The following is a 20,150-nucleotide window of genomic DNA, read 5'->3' as shown; positions in this document are numbered from 1 at the left end:
CAGTGGGCACAGCTAACAGGACAGTGCTGTTCTGAAAATTCAGTGACTTTAGTAGTGGTTGTTTGCCTCTCAGGCTAACTTTGTAAATGCATTAGGTACGTAGGTATCTTGTCTGTCTGTTATGCAAGAGGTGAATGGTTCATAAGACAGCTGCCGACATGAAAATATTAGCAAGGTGCACATAGGTGCCCGAGGTGAGGTGGTAAGATCCAATACTTCTCTCTTTGGATAGGCTGGGTAACAAATAACATAGCAAGAGGGTGCTGCTGCCCACTGTTGCAAAGGACCTGTGTAACATCTGTTGCTACAGTTCATGAAGCTCTTATTGTTGCCAGAGGGCATCCAGTTGAAGACAATTTAATTAATTGAGTAGCAAATAATGCTGAGGTTATCATGAGTGTCTGTGGCAGGCTGATAGCAAGAGCATCCTTTCTAGGTACTAATACTGCAAATTCTGCATGCTGCACAGTAATTTTTTGAATGATGGGGAAACTTGTGCTTGGAGCTGTTGGGGGGAATTGCTGATTTGTTGAATTCGGATGTGCAAATATGGAGAGGCCCTGTTTCCCATGAAGAGAGGAGCTGGTTGCTCAGCCTAGGAAACAGCAGGTCCTGTAAGTGCCTCTCTCTCTGTGTAGTTCCTCTGCTTGTGTTCTGGCACATTAATATGATGAAAACACTTTAATACTGTCACAGTTGGCTTGCTCCTTTAGAAAAGCTTTGGAAACAACTTGTAATCCTTTATTCCCTTCCAAGTACTTCTACACCAGACTATTTTATACTAAAAATAAATTTGTAATGGAAGTGCATCAATAATAAAAAACAATACCTTTTGAGAATCATTGCAGGCATCACAAAAGTTTGTTTTAGAGTGAATTGCAATCTTTTAAGTCCTGTTTCTTGTGGAAAACACACATCCCTTTGATTCTGCACATGTGGTCTGTATGTGATTGGATTGGGATAAGGACATGAAGGAACATCATCTTGCCTTATTCCCTGACTGTTTAGTTGGTTACATTGAGAAAAATTAAAGGTTACAGTTGGGAGAAGTTTATAATTGTTAGTGAATGACTGTAGGGGTGAACAGCTACTCTACAAGGAGTAGAAGTTCTTCTAACTCAGATAATTTCTCTGTTGCAGACAAGTAATTCCCTTGTTCATATGATTTCAAGACAGAGTGTTTACCTTGGGGAAGTGAAGCTGGGAAGTAGGATTTTTTATTTTGCATTCTGTATCCCATTGACTTTTAAGCCAGTGCTGGTATTTTTGTTCATTTGGTTTGGTCTTCTGAACTGGTTCTAGCCCTACAGCACTCTGTAGTAATGGGCTCTATGTTTTAAGTTTCAGTAGAGTGTGAAATCAAGGTAATTGGTCCTGGGTCTGGTTACCACTGCTGGTTTCTTCTATTTCTGTTATGGCTATAGAAGCAGCTTATTTTCCTGGACACTTCTGAATGGAAAAGGATATCCATTTCCCAAAGCTTGCCAGTAACTTTATTAAACAAAATTTTCATCAGCTCCTGGCTGAGCAGAGGTAAGAGCAGGGTACGTAAGCAAAAACAACAAAAAAGAAAAGGCTGATCTGATTTTCTCCTGCTTAGGAATTTGTGCAAACAATTTTTTCTTTTATTCTGTAATATTCTGTCATACCCTGTTTGTGCTGGAGAGGGGGATTGCTTGAGCTGAATGCTGAATTAAGATTATGGTACTTGTTAGTAGATCTGACTCCCAGCTTCCTCCCTACTTTTGTTCCAAGGACAGAGCTCAGCACTTCCTAGCATGGCTTTTTGAATCAATATTCTTTGATTTCTGGAGTGTTTTTGGACCTGTCTGCAGACTTGGTTTTCAACTTGGAGTTGCACCATCAATATGCACGACAAGTAGTGCATGCTGTTATTGGAAGAAGAGTCAGTTGTTATCCATAGCCTGGACAGGTAAATTGGGTCTTGGTGGTCTTGGAGCTGTTGCATCCCTCTGTAAAGCACTGATGGCCACCCTCATGATTCCCACGCTATTTCCTGGAACTTTTTGAGATGCTGCTGAAGAAGCAGAGATTCTGAAAACGTCAGAGTAAGGTTCTTGCAGCAATGAGGCAGGATCTGTGCTCCTATGAGCAGCAGACAGTAGACTGCTCATTGCTTCTGTTCTGGGATGGACCAGGTGAGGTGCAGGATTACAACCAAAGGGTAAATCTTTGCTTCCTAGTGTGGGTAAGGAGATAGTTGAGAAGAACATAGGTTAAAGTCTATGGAAAGGAGGACTGGTTCTGGGAGGACTCCAATAGCCTGTCTCAGCTGTCTGGGATGCAGCTCTCAGGGCCAAGGATTTGGCTTAGGAGGCTCATTAAAGCACCAGTGAGCTTCAGTGCCTGTGTGTCTCACTGGGCTGTCGCTCTCGGAAGCACATGAGGTACATTCCGTTAGGAGTCTACACTGCAGACCTACTTTCAGATAGAGTTTTTCATGTATTACTTCTAAAAGCCTTTAGCTCAAGGATTCATTTTATTTTCATGAATAATTTGATGGTTTAACGTGAGTAGATTTAAGCTCTTATGTAAGAACCTGCTGAGCCTGCCTGTGTGGTGTTAAAACTTTCAACTTGAAGCAAGGGTGGCTTACTTTTTGGTGTTTTAATCTACCTTCAAATGCTTCATACTTGTTAGAGAGTACATTTTCTTTGACTTCTCTTCATGCTGAGCCTCCTTCTGATTTAGAGCTGTTTTTCCAGAGTGTTGGTATAAATGTAACCTTGTAATGCTTTCCTCAAGGCCTCAGCTTCTCTCCAGCACATTGCTTTTTTAACAGTACTGATGTCAAAACAGAAGATGCATTGCACAAATGCAGAAGGAAGAAAAGTCAAATCAGTTAGCAGTTACCAGTGATTTTTAAGTACCGTTGTGTGTAGTAGTAAGTTAAGTTGTAATGAGACATGAGGATGTTTTTGTGTCTTGGAAATAATTCATTTTTTTACAAGGGCTTTGATGATAGTTCATAACCTAAACGCAAAACAAGTCTTTAAGAGTAAGATGAACCTGAATGAACGAAACAGATGAGGAATAGCACGTCATTCACATGTTTGTGAAACATCTGGGGGTTCCTATTCTTGTAGTTTGGATTCTTGGTAAAGAGGTTGTTTGATTATTTTGCTGTATGTACAATCTTATCAATGCCTGTGAGTATCTAAAAGGGGGATACCAGGAGGATGGATTCAAGCACTTCTCAATGGTGCCAGCCAACAGGAGAAGAGGCAACAGGCAGAAACCGATGCACAGGAAGTTCCACCTGAATATGAGGAGGAACTTCTTCACTCTGGGGGTGAACAAGCACTGGAATAGGTTGTCCAGAGAGGTTGTGGAGTCTCCCTCACTGGAGATGTTTAAGAACTGCCTGGTCTCAATCCTGTGCCATGTGCTCTAGGATGACCCTGCCTGATCAGGGAGGTTGGGACGGATGACTCCCTGTGGTCCCTTCCATCCTGACCCGCTCTGTGATTCTGTATGTGTGTTTGCATTGTGAAATGAGTCTGTGTATGTTCTAAAGGGGAAAAGTGGAATTACTTTTGCTGTGGTCTTGGAGGTTTTATTGGGGTTTTATGTTTTTATTTGGTTTGGGTTTTTTGTTTGTTTTATTAATGCCTCAGATTAAGCTTTTTCTTAATGTTTGGGATGGGCTGTGTTTGGGATCTTGAAGCTGTACTGCATATTCATTTCTAATGATAGTGCTGAAGTGTCTACAGTATATTGTTTCAGTCATAGATAGATTTATCCTGCTCAATGTCTTATAATTAACCATGTGATTTGCCTGATCTATTTTCCTCTGGCATTGCTGTGGAGGAAAAGAGTATCTAGTTACTTTTGTGCAAAAGAAAGTAAAGCCTGATATAATCTGTTGGCATATCTTGGTGTTTGTCAAGTTGTCATTTACTACTGTAATCCTAAGGGAATTTAGGACTCAGTTGAAAAATTGTTTTTGTTTGCTCAGTTTATTTCTCTTTGTCATTACGGTATAGGCAATTAGAGTAGATGTGGGTATTTGTTTGTTTGTTTTTAAATGAAGTTTACTAATTTCCGTTTTGTGCTTGTGTACCACTTACAGTGTGGTGTCTGGTACCAAGAGGCAGCTCTGCATTGCTGTTCTGACATTGCTGGTCTGGAAGTGATCACACTTCTCAGTTTCAGAAACTAGTTTATGTAGAGATTTTCATGTTTGCCGTTGTGAACTTCTGTTAATTTTTTCTGTGGTTGACTGTGTGGGTGACTGTCCTTAGGTAAAGGGCCAATTGAGCCTAATTGTATTTAGATAGATGCAGCTGTTACCTTAGATCAGGTGATTGGAGCTGCAGGTGAAGTAAACCAGTTACTGTCTTATTTCAGTAGAGGATTAGTTACTTAATTTTCGAATGGGAAGAGCTCAGGTTGGCCATGTGTATAGATAGGGAATTTCTGAATGACTTAAATATTTGGTTTATTTTTTTCCAGCAGATCCCCAGAAAAGAGTGGAAGATGAAATTGAATCTATTCTGCAGGAGCGGATAATGGTGTTGGATGGGGGCATGGGGACCATGATCCAGCAACACGCGCTGACAGAAGAGGATTTCCGAGGGCATGAATTTAAAGATCATTCCAGGCCTTTGAAAGGCAATAATGACCTTTTGAGCATAACTCAGCCTGATATAATCTGTGACATACACAAGGTAGGTGGTTCTGGTTTCTGTCTCTTGACAAGAGAAAGAGGGAGAACTTGGCCTCTGCATTCCGCTTTTCTGTACCACAGGCTCCTGGCTCTCCACTGTCTTTTGGGGATAGGGAAGAGAGAGTTAGGTAGCCATGTGAAAAAGAATGAGCAGATTTGACTGTTCTGGTTGTGTGAGCACAGCATTTTTATCTTGGTTTCTGATGTCACCCAGGCTGTGCTATTTTAAAATCCCTTTTTGACTTATGTCCCTCATGCATTTTTGTTAATTATAGATTCTGTTTTATTTCATTTTATTTCATTTTTGTTTTCTCTTTTTGTTCTCAGCTAGCACTTGAAATGCATATAAGTAGGACATATCTGAATTCTAGATGTGTTTCTATAATTGTGTAATAAAGGGCTGTTAAATGTGGCAGCCTGAAGCAGGCCTGTGTAGTTAATGAGTATATGAGCTTCCTAATGAGTGTATGTGCTTCCACAGTCTTGTTTTTCCCTAGAATATTAACATGTGGCCCAGAGAATAAAACAGTCTAATCTGCTGATGATTAGGAATTTGCAAACAGATTTCATTGTTTTCCTGTCTTCAATTAGACTTTAAAAAACAACTTCCTAAGTCTATTTATTGAGCTGCAGGTATTAGTAGGTCTTCCTGTAATAATTGGAATGCTTGAATGGTGTTGCAGCTATTTGTTGTTCAGTTGAAACCTGTATTTCATTGATGAGAATCATATTTGGCTTATGTTGGTTAAACTTGGAAGATAATCTCTATTTTTTAATTAAGTTTTAACTGCCATTCTTTGGATTTTAAGAGTGATGAGCTGGAAGGAATCAGTGTTTGACCTATAAAATTTTCAGAAGGAAGTATTTGTAGATTGAGTTCAACTGAGCAATAGTGCTCATGAATCTTGGAATTTATAATAGTTTGTGGTTTTAATAAGGTAAGCTGCTTTAACAGTTGAATTTGGCAGGTTTAGCAGAGCAATAGTGATGTGACTTGAGAATATATGTATTGATTCAAACCAAATAACCTGCTGTTATCTCTGTAATGGCCAGTTATAGGTGCTTTAGGAAGAGTGTAAAAAAAACCTGTCTTTTGTGGGCCCCATCCCTGCAGCAACTATTGGGTCAGAGGCTTTCTGAGCAATGGGTTGTGACTCTGCATTTTAGAGCTACCAGGGGTTATTTCTTCTGAGAACTGGACAGAAAGAACTTGCAATAATAGATGAAAATATTTTTACAAAGAAATATTTTGTTTAGGTTTTGTTTTGTTTTGGGTTTTTGTTTGGGTTTTTTTTTTCTTCTTTTTACTTTTGTTGTTTTGTTTTTTTTTTAATGACCTAGTGAGTTAGATCTCACAGATAGCAGTAGCTTAAAAAGTAAATGTTAGCTGTGCCTTGGCTGGCAAAGTCAGATTCAAAGGTTAGAGATGTCATGTATTTTCAAAAGAAAAAATTAACTTCCTGCTTTGAGTATGTTATTTCCTTCTGTAGTTACAGACAAGGAAAGTTGGAGGGCTTTTATACATTTAACATGTTTAGATAATTTTCAGAAAATTAATATATTGTTTGATGACATGTAAGAACTTGTATATTTTCATATCTCTATTTGTGGATATTTTTAGGTGTTTTCAAGAGGAGTTCTGAGAAAGCATATTTGTTTGCAGCAAAACAGGTTTTAAAAAGTTTATTTTCAGCTGTCATTTGGATCAAGACTATTTGCACTGTTGAACTCAATGAGTTCATCTGCTTCTTGTTGGAAAATCTGAGAGGTTTATGTTTAATGGTGGTATCAGTATTTTTGATTAACTAGCACTTCAAGTGTTTTAATTTCCTTGAATATGATCATGCCAGGGTTCAAAGGGATCAAAAAGATGAGTTAGGCAGAAGGGCAGCTGATAGAAGTTATATAAATGCAGGCTAGAATCTGCAAAGATGTTGAAGTTTGCATTGAATTCAGTTTACTTCAGTGGGAATTAGACAACTAAAATGGATCAGAAGTCTTAAATGTTTTGTGAATTTCGGTCATTAGTTAAACTTTAAATGAGAGCTGCATAAAACATAATTCTCCTAAGCTTCTATTTGGTCCCACTATGCTCTTGTGCTGTACAAATCTCTTCAGAACATTTAAATTGTCTAATCTTTTCTGTTGTTGTATAATTTGAGCCTTTTCTGAGACTGCCCACAGCAGCCCTTGCTTGCTGAAGGTGATTGGACTGTGTCTGACCATATCCCTGTGCAGAAATCTAGAATGTGCTCCAGTGGCAGAGGTGACTCTATAAATGTCACTTGTTAATAGAAGTGTGGCTGACACTAAAATTCTGAAATTTGGTTGCATGGCATACTTCTACTGCTTTGGCCCTGTGCTTTTGAATAAAGCCTTTAAAGTTTGATCAGCTTTGAATTGGGAAATGATTTGTGACTTTTTATCAACTGGATGAGACAAAGTAGTTGGGTTACTTGCATTCCATACCTCAGGCTTTGTTTCTTTCATGTCTTGCAGGAATACTTGCTGTCAGGTGCTGACATCATTGAAACCAACACTTTCAGCAGCACCCGAGTTGCACAGGCTGACTACGGCCTTGAGCATTTGGTAAGAACGCTAAACTATTTACACATTAAATATTAATTATGTGCTTGCAGCCAAGATTAGCTTAGTCCCAGGATTCATTGGTGTTGTGCTTCTTGGCTGCATGCTGCCTCTTGAGCCATGTGATGAGATTGTAGCTCCTTTCTGCTCCTGTGGACATTGCACTTGCTGTGTCAGAGACATAGTGTGCTTCTTGTTGGCAGAGGTACAGGCAATAATAATTAGTCCTAGATTTTGTTTGAGCATTGACAGGATCTCTCAGTTCTGTGAACAGGCATGTTTTGCTTCAGTCCTTCCAACTTACCAATGCTACAATCGAACTGCTTTTTTCCTGGATATTTCTTATATGTTGTTTGTGCTGGTGTATGTAGAAGTCCTTTATAGTTTGCATTTATTGTGCCTATTCTTTATTATGTATTGTTTTGAGAATTTGGGGAAATATGTGAATGTAAATACTTGGAAATATGCTACTTGAATAAAAAGTGGACTTAACAGTAGGCTAATTTTGTAATCAAAATCCCGTCCTTCAGCTTCTGCTGATCTCAGCAGGATTTATTTACTACCTTAAAAAATGAAATTTTATGATTAGCAGCTGTAGGCTGGGGCATGCGTAGAATGAGCCTGCCATGTAACTCTGTTGCTGAGATGTATTGAGCTGTTCCTTTTGAAGCCTCTTGGTAGTGCTGATAGGTACTTGTGTGACTTGGAACCTTCAGAGTGTACTTCAAGCTGCTGGATACAAGTGTTGTGTTTCTTTGAGGATGAGGTTACCCTGGACTGAACTAAAGGTTGCTCAGTAATTTTCTGTAATTGTTACAGGCATATAGATTAAACAGAGCCTCTGCACAGGTGGCCAGAAAAGCAGCAGACACTGTAACTGCTCAGACAGGTTAGTATTATTTTAACTTTTTTACTTGTTCGTGGTTTTGACAATGCTGCAGTCTTTGAAATGTTGCTAAATAGAGGATAACTTGATGGTTTACTTTATGGGGACATAAAATGGTGCTGTGCACGTTTGCAAGTTAGGCAGAGTAACAGCAATTTCATATCTCTGTTTATATCACACTAATTTCATTATGTTTGAAGGATCTGGTCCTTAAGGTGTTCAGCACAGCTGTCCTGTGCCTACCTGGTGTAGACTGCAGGTGGTACACATCTTCAGAGAAAATAAGTTCAGCAGGGACTGTCAGAAGTTCCTTAGGTTTGTACAGCACAAGTCTGTGTACTACAGAACTAGGATAGGTGATTGTAGGTAAATGTGGATTACCAGTTAATCCTAGTGTTTGTCTAGTGGTTTAACTTTATTCAGCAACTAATGCAATCATCTTAGTATTTTCATTTCATTTCTACAGATGCCTTCCAGGCATTATGTGAGAAGGGTTAGAGCTCCTTTACACTGCTGTAGACAATGCTGTCTTTCAAGAGTCATTTCTGCTTGTATTCTACAATCAAACTGTATTTCAGGCTAACGGTGCTGCTGCTGTTCAGATAGCATCTTACCAATGTGATTCATAGTATACAATAAAAAAGTAAGATTTGGAACATGCTTTTAAAAAGTGGGGCTTTTATGCCACATGCCAGAATATTCAAATAAGGCTGTCTAGTGAAAAATGCCAGGACAGTTCTATGCTGTGCATTTACAGTAATTAAATGAAATTTCTTGTGTTAGAGACAAATGATTCTTAGAAGAAAAATTAATTGAGATAGCTGACCTTTTCAGAAATGTTCTTCTGTCCTGTGAGTATACATTGCACATGCTGTTGGATTGAAATAAAAAAAAAGTCAGCTGTGCTGGATGATCCTGTACTGCCTAAACTCTAGATTTGAGACAAGAGTTTCCTGTTTTATAGTTCTTCATCCTTGAATGATATGCATACCTTGGTGTCCTCAGAGGTATTTTACATTGACTGTCACTGTAAAGCCAGAGGTAAATAGTTCAGGGTCTTTTTCCCCTCCTGTCTTGGTCTAGGAATTAGGAGATTCGTTGCTGGAGCCATGGGTCCAACAAACAGGACACTCTCTGTGTCACCATCTGTGGAGAGACCAGATTACAGGAACATAAGTAAGTATTTATAACTATCAAGTTATTTGACTTCATCGGTAGTCTTGAAAGATTTTTCTCCTGATGAAGTTAACATCTTCCTATTTTACAGCTTTTGATGAACTAGTTGAAGCCTATACAGAACAAGCCAAAGGACTTTTGGATGGAGGAGTTGACATCTTACTGGTGGAAACCATATTTGACACAGCCAATGCTAAGGTGAGACTTCGGGGGAAAAACCCCACCACACTAATGTGAATATTTGGTGTACTGCCTAAGGAAATTGATGATAATTTTCTTTGAACTATCAGCTACTGTTTACTAAATATATGAAAAGACTTTTCAGTTGATAGCAGGTGGGTAGAATGTGAGGAGATGGTTTTTAATCAGCCTTTTCCTGAAGGCTTCTCTTGATATGTGCCATTTGTATCTTAGTGGCTGTGCCAGCTGTCCTCTTATTCTGAGAAGCTCTGCTGTATTGCTCAACATCTCCAAATAGTTCTGATTGTATTTTTCACTGTAAGCATGGCTGTCCAAGGGATGCTTGTGATGCCCACTGGAGAGGGAATGTCCAGTGAATCTGGTTTCAGGTGTGGGAAGGCTTTTAAGGCAGTTCTATTAAAAGGTGTATTTTGGGGGGGAACTCTGCCATCAGTTTTAAGAAAAAACAAATTGGAATAGAAGATTAGAAGAGTAAACTAGAAGGAATAAAATGTTGAAATAAGCCACAATTCATGGGATTTTAACACCTCTTTATCTAATAACTCCTCAGTGCAGGGGGTGGAGTTTTTAGAGTACTTAAAACTGTCTTATGACTTGACAGTACTTGTGAACTGTCTTCTTTTATGTGGAAAAGTCTGTCTGGATGTGTACACAGTGTTTCTTTAGATTTTTGCCACAGGCTGAATAATGCATGCAGTGACATCACTTGCCATTTGCAAATCTGACCAGTCATCATGGAGGTTTGGCTAGGAGCCTATAGGCTTCACACAATGCTAAGCGCATGTTCACAGGTGACTTTCTTACTCTAAGGAGGGAGGACATTTTCAGGACCTTCAAAGGAGTCACTTGCAGTTCTTACTGTAAAAATTTGTGGTAGTTGGAACCCTTTGGAAACTACGTGTCTAAACAGACTCAAGGGCAGTGAATGTGTACTGGGAAGAGTACATACAACCATATTTGAGGTGAGGGTTGTGTTGCAGATATGAGGAAGAACCATGTGCTGATGTGATTTGGGTTTCAGAGTAGTCTTGGTCTTACTTGGTTTCCCTGTGATACTTCCTTTCTGTTTGTTACCAAAACATGTTTTGGAACATCTGGAAGATGCTGGGGGTAAGGGTAAAACTTCCTTAGCATAGTAAGTTCTGGCAGGCAATATGAGCTAGCAAGTTGCATAAGCAGCCATAGAATAAATAAATAAATAAAAAGGGCATCAAACTCATAGAAACAAAAAGAAATGAACAATCTGAAGAACTCTCAAAACATCATTAATGTTTTGCAACATATTCTTCTGTAGGCAGCTCTTTTTGCACTCCAGATGTTGTTTGAGGAAGAGTATGCTTCCCGACCCATATTTGTAAGTATATTTCAATGTTTTACATATTCTTAAGCTTCATTTGTGAACTAGCTGAGATGGCAGTTGATTGAAGTGCTTTGAAATTAAGGAAATGAGTTTATTGGAAATGTACTTTTTTCCACATGATTGTGAAAGTAAAACCTCTTACAGTTTTGTCAAATCAGCCTTGGATAGCTCTGTTCAGCAGATCAAGTCATAGTCTAAAGAATGACTTTATTTCAGTGTGTATTTATTCTGTGTATTTCCACAAGAAAAGGCCTAATCATGGGGTTTTTTCAGGCTTGCTGTCTTGAGGGCAGTAGGAACCAGTGCCTCAAGGAGGAAATTAAGCAAATTCTGATATATTTTCAAGTAGAATGAGTGGCCATCTGAAGTCAGAAAAATCTGTCTTACTCCATATTCTTTTTCTGATGTTTCTTTTTCTGATAGTTGCTGCTCATGAATGCATTGGATGAAATACAGAAAATGAATAAGATCATTTTCAAAGTTCTGATGTATTCTTCCAGTTTTCTACAGTTTGCAGTCCAGGCTTTCTGATTTGCAGTTGGTGTCTGTTTGTAGGCTTTTGTTGAATGTGTTTACTCCTTCCGTGCATCTGTGTTCAAACCTATGTGGGACCCAGGCATCTACAAAATAATCTGCCAGTAACTTTCACAGCTTATGAATGTTCTGGTTTGAAAGTTTGCTTACTTTTGGCCCATCCATCTGATAACTTCTATTGTGTCTTGCCATTTATCTCTTGAGAATGATAATGAACAGCTGTTCTATGTTCCCTTTGCTGCATAGTCATGGCATTTGTAGTCCTTTGTGAGAGCCTCCTTTAGTCATCTTTTTTCAGCCTGATGGGTCCACTTCTATTTAGCTGTTCTATTTTGTTCCTTCATTTTGTTCATTCATTATTGTTTTCTACTTCCTCAAGTCAGAGTGGAATGACAATAGAACACAGCATTCAAAGTGCAGACATCAGGGATTGTGTGATAGCCTAGTGGTGTTCTCTGCCTTTTCCATTTTTTTCTTTCTGATGTTTTCCTTTACTGCTAATGAGCTTGGAAATTGCATTCATAAAAGTCTCATTTGTTACTTAGTTTAGCTTCTAGAACAGTAAAGACTGGTTTGGAGGTGTCATTATGTAGAACTTCTGTGTTCACAACTTTGTACTTGTCCAGTTAGCACATGGAGTTTTCTGAGTTGGCTTTTTGTCTTCATTTCCCTGAACAGAGTCCTCCTTGAGCCTGGTTCCTTATTCTTTATTCCCTGTTCAGTTATGCTGAGAAGTTACAACCCTTAGCGCACCTTTCTAAGATTCCACTGATCACCTTTCTTGACTGAGTACTTTGAAGGCAGGAAGTGGCATCAATACGATAGCATGCTTTGAAGTAAATAGTGGATTTGCTTTCCCATGGAGTCTTCTAAACCCATTCCATCTTCTGGAAAAAAAGGCTTTTAGAACTGGTGTTGTGGTGTAGGAATGGTACTCTGCACATCAGTGCCCTCACTGAGATTCTCCAAATCATGAGCCGCATTTTTTGCTCCCCTGCTTTCTTCCCCTCTCTCTTTCCCTGTGGCAGGAGGGAGAGGAGAATTGGAAGCCCAAGAGGCAGAGATCAGGGGTTGAGGTATGAACAGTTTACTGGAAACAGCAATAAGAAAAGGAACAGTAACAGCAACAATATTAATAACAAAAGTGTATAAAAGAGTGAGTGACTCACGTGCAAAGATGCTCACCATGGAGCTCAGCCTGAGTGCAGCCACGCCACCCTGACTGCTTCCTCTGGCTTGGGACTGGCATCTCCCAAATCTGCAGCTCAGAACTGGCTCGGAGCTGGCATTGTTACCCCACCACTCTGTCGCACTGGAAGGAACCCCTTCTCACTGGAGAGTCTCCCTTCTCCCACACCTGGCAATGATGTGGTATAACCTCTGTGGTCCTGGCAATGATGTGGTGTAACCTCTGTTGTCCTAGCCATGTCCCCTCCTGGCTTCTGCAAGAATTAACCTTATCCTGGCCAGAACTAGGACATCTGAGGAGCCTTTCCTGACGCATCCCGATGCCTCCCAAATTCTTGACTTCGTAGTTAGTTGGGGTCAAGATATTATTTGCACATCTCTCTATATACTGCTGAATAAGTGTGATTATACAGGTTAAAACTTACACTTGCACTACTAAGTTGCAACATTTGATGTTCCCTTGTGGCAAAAGGAGTAACTTGTTAAGGTCAGACCCACCTCTCCCACCAAACACCACCAAACAACTTAATAGCAGTCCTGAGACCTGAAAAAACTTAAATAAGGATTAAGTGAGGAGAATGTGACCACTGAGAGCTGCCTAAACAAAAAAACCCTCTGGATTGGTTCAGAGGCTGTCGTCAGAATGATACCATGGTACTCATGGTACCTGGCTGCTGGATGGTTCAGAGTAGTTTTGCCCCTTTTCTTTGCTTTTGTTTTCTTTCTTCTCCCCTGAGTAGGTGAAGCATGAACACAATGACTCTCCAACTAGTTAAAGTTGAAAAGAAGTGTAATTATTACAGCTCCAGATGCATGTGGAATCTTTTCCAAAGACATGTGTGAGGGGTTGGAGACTCCTGCTCTCTATTTATACAGAAGAGGTTTTACATATCCCAGTGGGTTCTAAGGACGCATAATACAAAATCATTACATGCCCGCTTCATGTTGTAATCAGCTGAATATCCATTACAGCTGTCCTCTTTAATTGGATCGGTGGGCTTCTGGGGAGGAAGTAAGACGTCTTCCTCATGGTAAACTCTTCACCTGTGTTAAGTTGGCAGGGCTCCTTGATTTGCTGGTCTCATTCTTAAAAGTCAGTGGTATTTATGGCTCGTGCACTCTTACAATACTTCGTATATCACCTGTCACTCCCAACCTTGTTTCAGTTATCCCCACCTGGTATCGACTGGTTTTCTTGTTAAGCTCTAATCACAGTATATGATCTTTGCTAACTACATTTCTAACTTAACCCCTTGACTCAGAGGGAGGAGAGAGGGAAAGACAAAAACCTTTAACGACTCTTCTTTCTCATAGAAAAATATTTAAACATTTATATGGTGAAAAGGGTTTAATTTTTCTGTTTGAGTTGTGCCTCATCACTTTGAGTGGAGCACAGGTCTCTCTACTTTGAATTATAGCAGTTAATCCATTTTAATTTTCCATTCTGTTGTGCATTTAATTCTTTTCCTTTCTCTGTGTTCAATTGATATTTAGGTTTCTGGAACTATTGTGGATAAGAGTGGGCGTACCCTCTCTGGCCAGACAGGAGAGGCATTTGTCATTAGTGTTTCCCACAGTAAGCCACTTTGGTAAGGAAATGGATCATTCATTCTCTTAGTTAATTATTTGTAGATTGAGATTCTTTTCTATTTTAACCCTTGCTTGCAGCTAAATGTAAACTATACAAATAGTAATCATATGTAATCGTGTGCATTAATAACATGGTTTTTTATCATTCCCTCAACAGAAATTATGTTTCCAAAGAAAGCTGAATTTCTTAATTCATTGCTTTAAATAATCTGGGGCTTTGTGTTTACACTGAAATTGCACAGAGTCAAAATCTGAAACTGTAGTTTGCCATCTCCTATTGTCTTGGGCTGTGCAAGGAGCCAATCCCTGGTACAGGCAGGACTTGTGTCTCTTAGAGGGAAGCAGTGCCATCTGAGAGTTTTTTAGAGTGTCTTGAAACAACAGAGCATAAAATACTATTGCAGTGTGCTTTTTACTGAACTTGTAGAATAATGTGCCCTGAGTGATTTTCTCAAGGATGTTCGTGGTTGTTTTGAGAGCTCCTGATGCCTCCATTTACTTTAATTCTTTTCTCTCCTAGCAGAAAAGTTCAAATAAATATGAGGTTAAGATCTGTGCAAATGGATAATGTGTCAGATTTGGTCATTGTGCAAGGTGTTGCATGTTCATTTTAATACCTTCCCCATGTTATCTATTCTTTGTGTTTCTTTACCCTGTTCTACCTCCTTGTCTTCTCTTTCCTCTTTGCCTTTTTTCAGTCTCAGGTTGGTTCTTTTCACACAAAAACTTACACCAGAAATAGATGTTTTTTTTTAGAATATTCTAATTCTAAGTACTATTCTAAAAACACTTAGTTCACTGTTAGTAGTGTGCACCATGCACATTCTGATGAGCCACTGTTTGTTTTTACAACAAAATTTCAGCTAAACCACGCAATCTGTCATCTCAGTGATGCAGAAGCAGAAGACTGCATTCACAGTTTTCCTGACTGCCCTTGAGGCTCCACTTTCCCAGACCAGACTGTGTTCCAGAAGTAACATATGGAGCCTCTTGGAACAGGGTGGTAGTTGACTTCTTCTCTCAGCATCATGGCCTCGTGATCCATATTTGGCATGAGTCTGTCTCAGATAATTTTGCTCCAACTTTCTTGCTTCTGAAGAACAGAGAAGGGCACTGGAGCAGAAATCAAGACTTTATTAAAGCATGTTCCATAAAAGCTGTTTTATGGGTCTCAATGTTTAGGGCCAGTTTCTCATTTGTGAAAAGGCTACTATACAGCACTGTAGCAGAAGGGTTTTAGTGGTTGGAACAGATTGCGTTTAATGTTGTTTCTGTGGCCAAATTGGTGCAGGGTGGCTTTAGGGTTGTGAAAAAGCTGATTTGCGGTAGTATCCTAGGAATCGTGTTATACGTGTTCATGTGTTTCTGTTTGGGTTGTGTATGCCCTGATTAGGGTGATGTGTCATCTTTAATTCAGTTTGGTTTGGACCCCACCCTTAAAAGTGTGTGCTTTGTGCCTGGATGAGGGAAGTGGTAGCTGAGAAACTCATGAACTTACTCTGTACTTAATAAGTGCTGAAAGATATGTGTCAAGCTGCTTGCCATGAAAGATGCTCAGATGTGTTGTTTCAGAACTACGACTGTTTCTACTGTGGCAGCATTAAGAACACATACAAACATGGTTTGGGCCATGATGTGGATTTTGTTCTGGTCCCAAGGGCACTCTGCAGCCTTCTCTTTCACAGGAGTTTATGTATGACTGCTGTGAAGAAATGAACAAGAGAGGGAGGTGATGTTTAAGATGAGTGTGTGATGGTTATTACGCTAGGGTAGCAGTGACAGAATATCAGCTATTTGGCTCAAGGCTGCTGGCTTTTAAGTTATGGTTAACAGTTTGCTTTTCTCAAATGTTTTCTTGCATGATGTTGAGTGCTGTGAGGAGATGATACTGGCCACAGAAGCTACTTTTTGTTTCTGAATGAATGTGCATGTCTTTGCTACAGTTGAGACAAGTAATGCTTGGATTGTGTCATGCTCATGAATACACTTATCAGCAACTCCTGTAATGGGTAATAATTCAGGCAGTTTGGAGTGTGGGGGATATGAGCTAGAAGCTAGTAAATTGAGTGACTTAAGAGTAGGAAATACACTGCATTTGTCTGCATTTGATAAGGGCAGTCTTGCTAACTGTTCTGGACTTGCTTTGCTTTGAAAATCTTGAGTGTGGGGGAGCCCACACTTTGAAATGAATTCCAGAACCTCATTGCTGTAATGAATTGTGTGTTCCTTGGGCTTGCTATTTGTACCCAGGGAATCTGTATGATGGATTTAAAGATATGTGAACATCAGATCTTGAAGTGAGAAAAAGCTTATTTTCAAAATTTTCTGGCTAGTATAAGATGCACTAGAGAAAGCACTTTGAAGGTAGAGGTTGCTGTTTAAAAAAAAAAAAAATATACCCTTCCCCCTCAAACACCAAACCAAACAAAAAAAACCAACCAAACCCTTAGTGTCTCATCCCTAAGTTATTGGGAGAAGGGGTTTGTGTGTTACTTGATCTTGATCCGTGACTGTGATATTCAAGATCCTTGGTTTGGATGTTGCCATGAGCCCCTCAGATTTCAACAATTTTTCATTCTGTTCAACAAGTAAATCTGACTGCCATTGCTATTACTTATGGAGTTACCAATGCCCTGCCTACTTCTTGGAAGCAGGAGAAAAGTCAAAAACCATTTCATGCTCCCAGTCCTGTGCAGGGCTTTTCTGCTTTTGACCTCTGTGAGACTAAGTGGGCACACAGGCTCTTAATTAGCTTGGCTTCCTGTGGAGCACAGTCAGTTGGGAGATGTGGCTGTTACGTATTCCTGTTTCAGTGGGTTAGCTTGCATCCTCCCTGAGATGTTACTCCAGGAAAGGAGAAAGCTTTTTTATGTCTTCTTCTTCCAGAAGCTCTATGAACACCTTCTGAGTTCTGCAGTGCTCACAAGGGGATTTCTAGAATGGTGCAGAAAGATCAGGAAACATGTAAGAGATATCCTACATACTTTCTGCAAGAGAAATTTCTATATTTAATACAAATGGAGATATTTTGAGTGCAAGTCTCATTTATGTATCTGTCATTGAATGAAAGAAAATATTATATCTCATATACTGGTAAAATTGCTTAGAAACTTATTTATGGAGCAATTATTCTGCTGTAGTGCTGTCTTGGTTAGTAAGATGTAGCAGATTCAGTTGCCCAAGCTTAGTGCTGCCATGAGGCTTCTTGGGGGAGGCACTTGCTCTCTTCCAAAACTGACAGAATTTATGTATAATTTGTAAAGGAAATTATGAGTTAGCAGCTTGAAGCAGGTCTTGCCTTTTCAACCTTTTTTCATACTTTTTCCTGTAGCACAAGACTCCTTTCCCATCTGCCATTCTCATTCCACTTGTTCTCTCTCTTACCTAGAAAACACAGAGCCGTCGTGTTGCTGCAGTTGCTGTCAAAATGCTGCCACTTTCTTCCTGGATTTTGAAATGAAATCTTGATTTATTGTTCCCAGTTCAGTTCAGCCCAGCCCCCTTTCCTCTCGTGCTTTTCTTCCATCTGAGGGTTCTCCTTTTGCACAGTCATGCTGTATTGATGATGGTGATGATTAAAGAAATTGGAGATCAGGTTGGTTTTGTTTTAGATGATTGTGGGAGTTAGCAGTTGCCAGCACTAACATTCATCTATTCTGTGTAAAAAAAGGTGTTTTTACTTTAACATAATTTTTGAAAATTTATTTTCCAGTATTGGCTTAAATTGTGCTTTAGGGGCAGTAGAAATGCGTCCATTCATTGAAACAATTGGAAAATGTACAGCTGCCTACATCATCTGTTACCCCAATGCAGGTGTGTTGGTGCCCATGTTCCTATCCTTACAGGCACATGAAATGTAGCTAACCTCTTGCATCATGTCAGCAATAATAGAGTTGAAGTAGCTTAAAAAGGTGATTGATTTTACTGTTAAAAAGAAAGTAAGAATATTTTAAACTGCTGAAAGTAACTGTTGTTAGTTCTGTGACAATGAATCCAGAAAGCTTTCTTGCATAATTAATAATCTGCTGAGTAGTGATTGCAAGGATGATGAGGCATTTTAGTCCTCATACAATTGTAGCTGTTTTAAATGTGCCCTTTATGGAATATAGTTCTGTTCTTTTGGACTTTAAATAAATTGTAATACTAAAAAACATTTATGTTTTAAGGTCTTCCCAATACTTTTGGTGGTTATGATGAAACTCCAGAAGTGACTGCCAAGCATATAAAGGTATAAAATACTTCTGATTATGTCACATCTGATGTACTAGTAGACAAGAACTCTGCTTGTATCCTGTGCATACTTGTTACAATATTGGGGTTGGATGTTTTTTTTTTTCCTTCAGATAGCTGTGTGTCATTTGTATGGTTTATAGACAATTCGCTCAATGATAGTGATTTGAAGTATCACATGAGGAAAACTACTTAGGAAACTGAAAACCTTAATTACTTCTATGTACTAAGCTAAGGTTTCCTGCCCTTGATCTGTGCATGTTGCATCTCATTGCACTCCTGTGTTCTTACTGTTACATTTGGGAATTGTTCAAAAAGCTGAGTGGTGTTTATGAACTTGGCACAGTTTTACAGAGTTGTGTGTACAGGAACTGCTGATGTTGGGGGTGTTCCAGTGCAGAGTGTCCTTCCCCATGCCACTGGATCTGTGCAAGACAGAACTGTGTGTCTGAAGCAGCAGTGTGTCAGCAAGAGCACAGTATAAAATAGGCCAGTTTCAAATGTAGCCTCTTGAAATTACCTGTTGAAATTGCTGGTTAGCCTTGGGAATCCAATCTCAAATCCTAAAGAGACAATATAATGTAAGTTGCTTTTTTAATGTAGTGTTTTCTTCTTTATTTTCTTCTTTCTGTTCTTCTAAGCTCCCTAAATTGCTTCACATGTGGAGAAGAACAAATAAATAAATGTATATATGACATATCTTTAATAACTCTGAACAAAATGTTCCTTCCTCTTACAGAATTTTGCTTTGGATGGTTTGGTCAACATAGTTGGAGGTTGCTGTGGTACCACACCAGCACATATCAGGTACTTCATGTGCTACAGCTCTGGACTGCAAAGTAAATTTAAGTGCTGCTTCTCTGGCACAATATTCCGTGGCTTGTCTTAGAGTTTCCTGAAAAGGTGGATCACTTGAATGCCAATAGCAGCAATATATGAAGTGGGAACAACCTGTTCATATCATGAAGAGTGAGTTGAGGTGTAGTTCAGACAAGGAAAAACCAAAACCTCTTTGGTTTTGTCACCTAAAATTTTTCTGGAATTACTTCTCCCTCTCTATTGGTGAATAGAATAGACTTCTCATTCTCTCCTTTATTGTGCTGTATCTTTTTTCTCTTTTTTTTGCAATCTTAGCCACAAGGTGAAACTTAATGTTTCCTTTGATGGTAGATGGAAGGAAGGGATGTGTGTGTGTTTGTTGGGGAAATTCCTAAACAGAAGTTCTTTGAATGCTGTACAGCTGGTGCTGGTCCTGGCTAGTCAGAAGAAGCATTTGATGTCTTTGTCACTGCAAGTAGGTCAGTGGGAAAGCCTCCTTTTTTCACTTAAACTCATAAAAGAAAGGGCTGTTGTGATTAATTTTTACCCTGATATAAACTGGGAAGAGATGACATGTAAACATGTAGAAGACAGTGTGTGTCAGTCCTGACTAGTGTGAAGAGAAAACGAATGTGAACAGCGTGAGTCATTCTGGCATCTGAGAAATGTGTTCAGAGCAATGTTTGTCCCTTGGGTTTTTTGTTTTTTCTGTTTGTGGAGGGCGACTGTTTGTTTTGTTTTTGTTTCTTTTGTTTATAGGGTTTTGTTTGGTTTTGTTTGTTTTGTTTGCTTGGGGTTTTGTGGGCTTTTTTTTGGTTGGTTGGTTTTCTTGCTGAGCAGTTGTTCAGCTCAGCAAGTCATGAATATGGTAAGAGTCAGTGTGGTCAGAG

The 20,150-nt window shown here is 39.3% G+C and overlaps 1 protein-coding gene across 4 annotated transcripts in view; it reads left to right on the top strand.

Moving 5' to 3' along the window:
* The window catches only part of MTR (5-methyltetrahydrofolate-homocysteine methyltransferase), a 51,300-nt gene that overhangs the window by 1,907 nt on the left and 29,243 nt on the right, over positions 1-20,150 (top strand). Inside the window, exons 2-11 of one of the 4 annotated variants that reach the window (XM_038131776.1) lie at positions 4,480-4,691; positions 7,190-7,279; positions 8,096-8,165; positions 9,246-9,338; positions 9,430-9,536; positions 10,834-10,893; positions 14,116-14,210; positions 17,924-18,024; positions 18,378-18,439; positions 19,181-19,248. In XM_038131776.1, the coding sequence (XP_037987704.1) occupies positions 4,480-4,691; positions 7,190-7,279; positions 8,096-8,165; positions 9,246-9,338; positions 9,430-9,536; positions 10,834-10,893; positions 14,116-14,210; positions 17,924-18,024; positions 18,378-18,439; positions 19,181-19,248 (958 nt within the window). Of the gene's footprint in view, positions 1-4,476; positions 4,692-7,189; positions 7,280-8,095; positions 8,166-9,245; positions 9,339-9,429; positions 9,537-10,833; positions 10,894-14,115; positions 14,211-14,231; positions 17,807-17,923; positions 18,025-18,377; positions 18,440-19,180; positions 19,249-20,150 lie in introns of those variants that run through there. The other 3 variants (XM_038131774.1, XM_038131777.1, XM_038131778.1) reach the window with 3 other exon arrangements.

The sequence above is a fragment of the Motacilla alba genome, chromosome 3, assembly GCF_015832195.1.
Source record: "Motacilla alba alba isolate MOTALB_02 chromosome 3, Motacilla_alba_V1.0_pri, whole genome shotgun sequence".
NCBI lineage: Eukaryota > Metazoa > Chordata > Aves > Passeriformes > Motacillidae > Motacilla > Motacilla alba.
The sequence above is the reverse complement of the archived record's forward strand: the minus strand, read 5'-3'. Positions and strand labels throughout refer to the sequence as shown.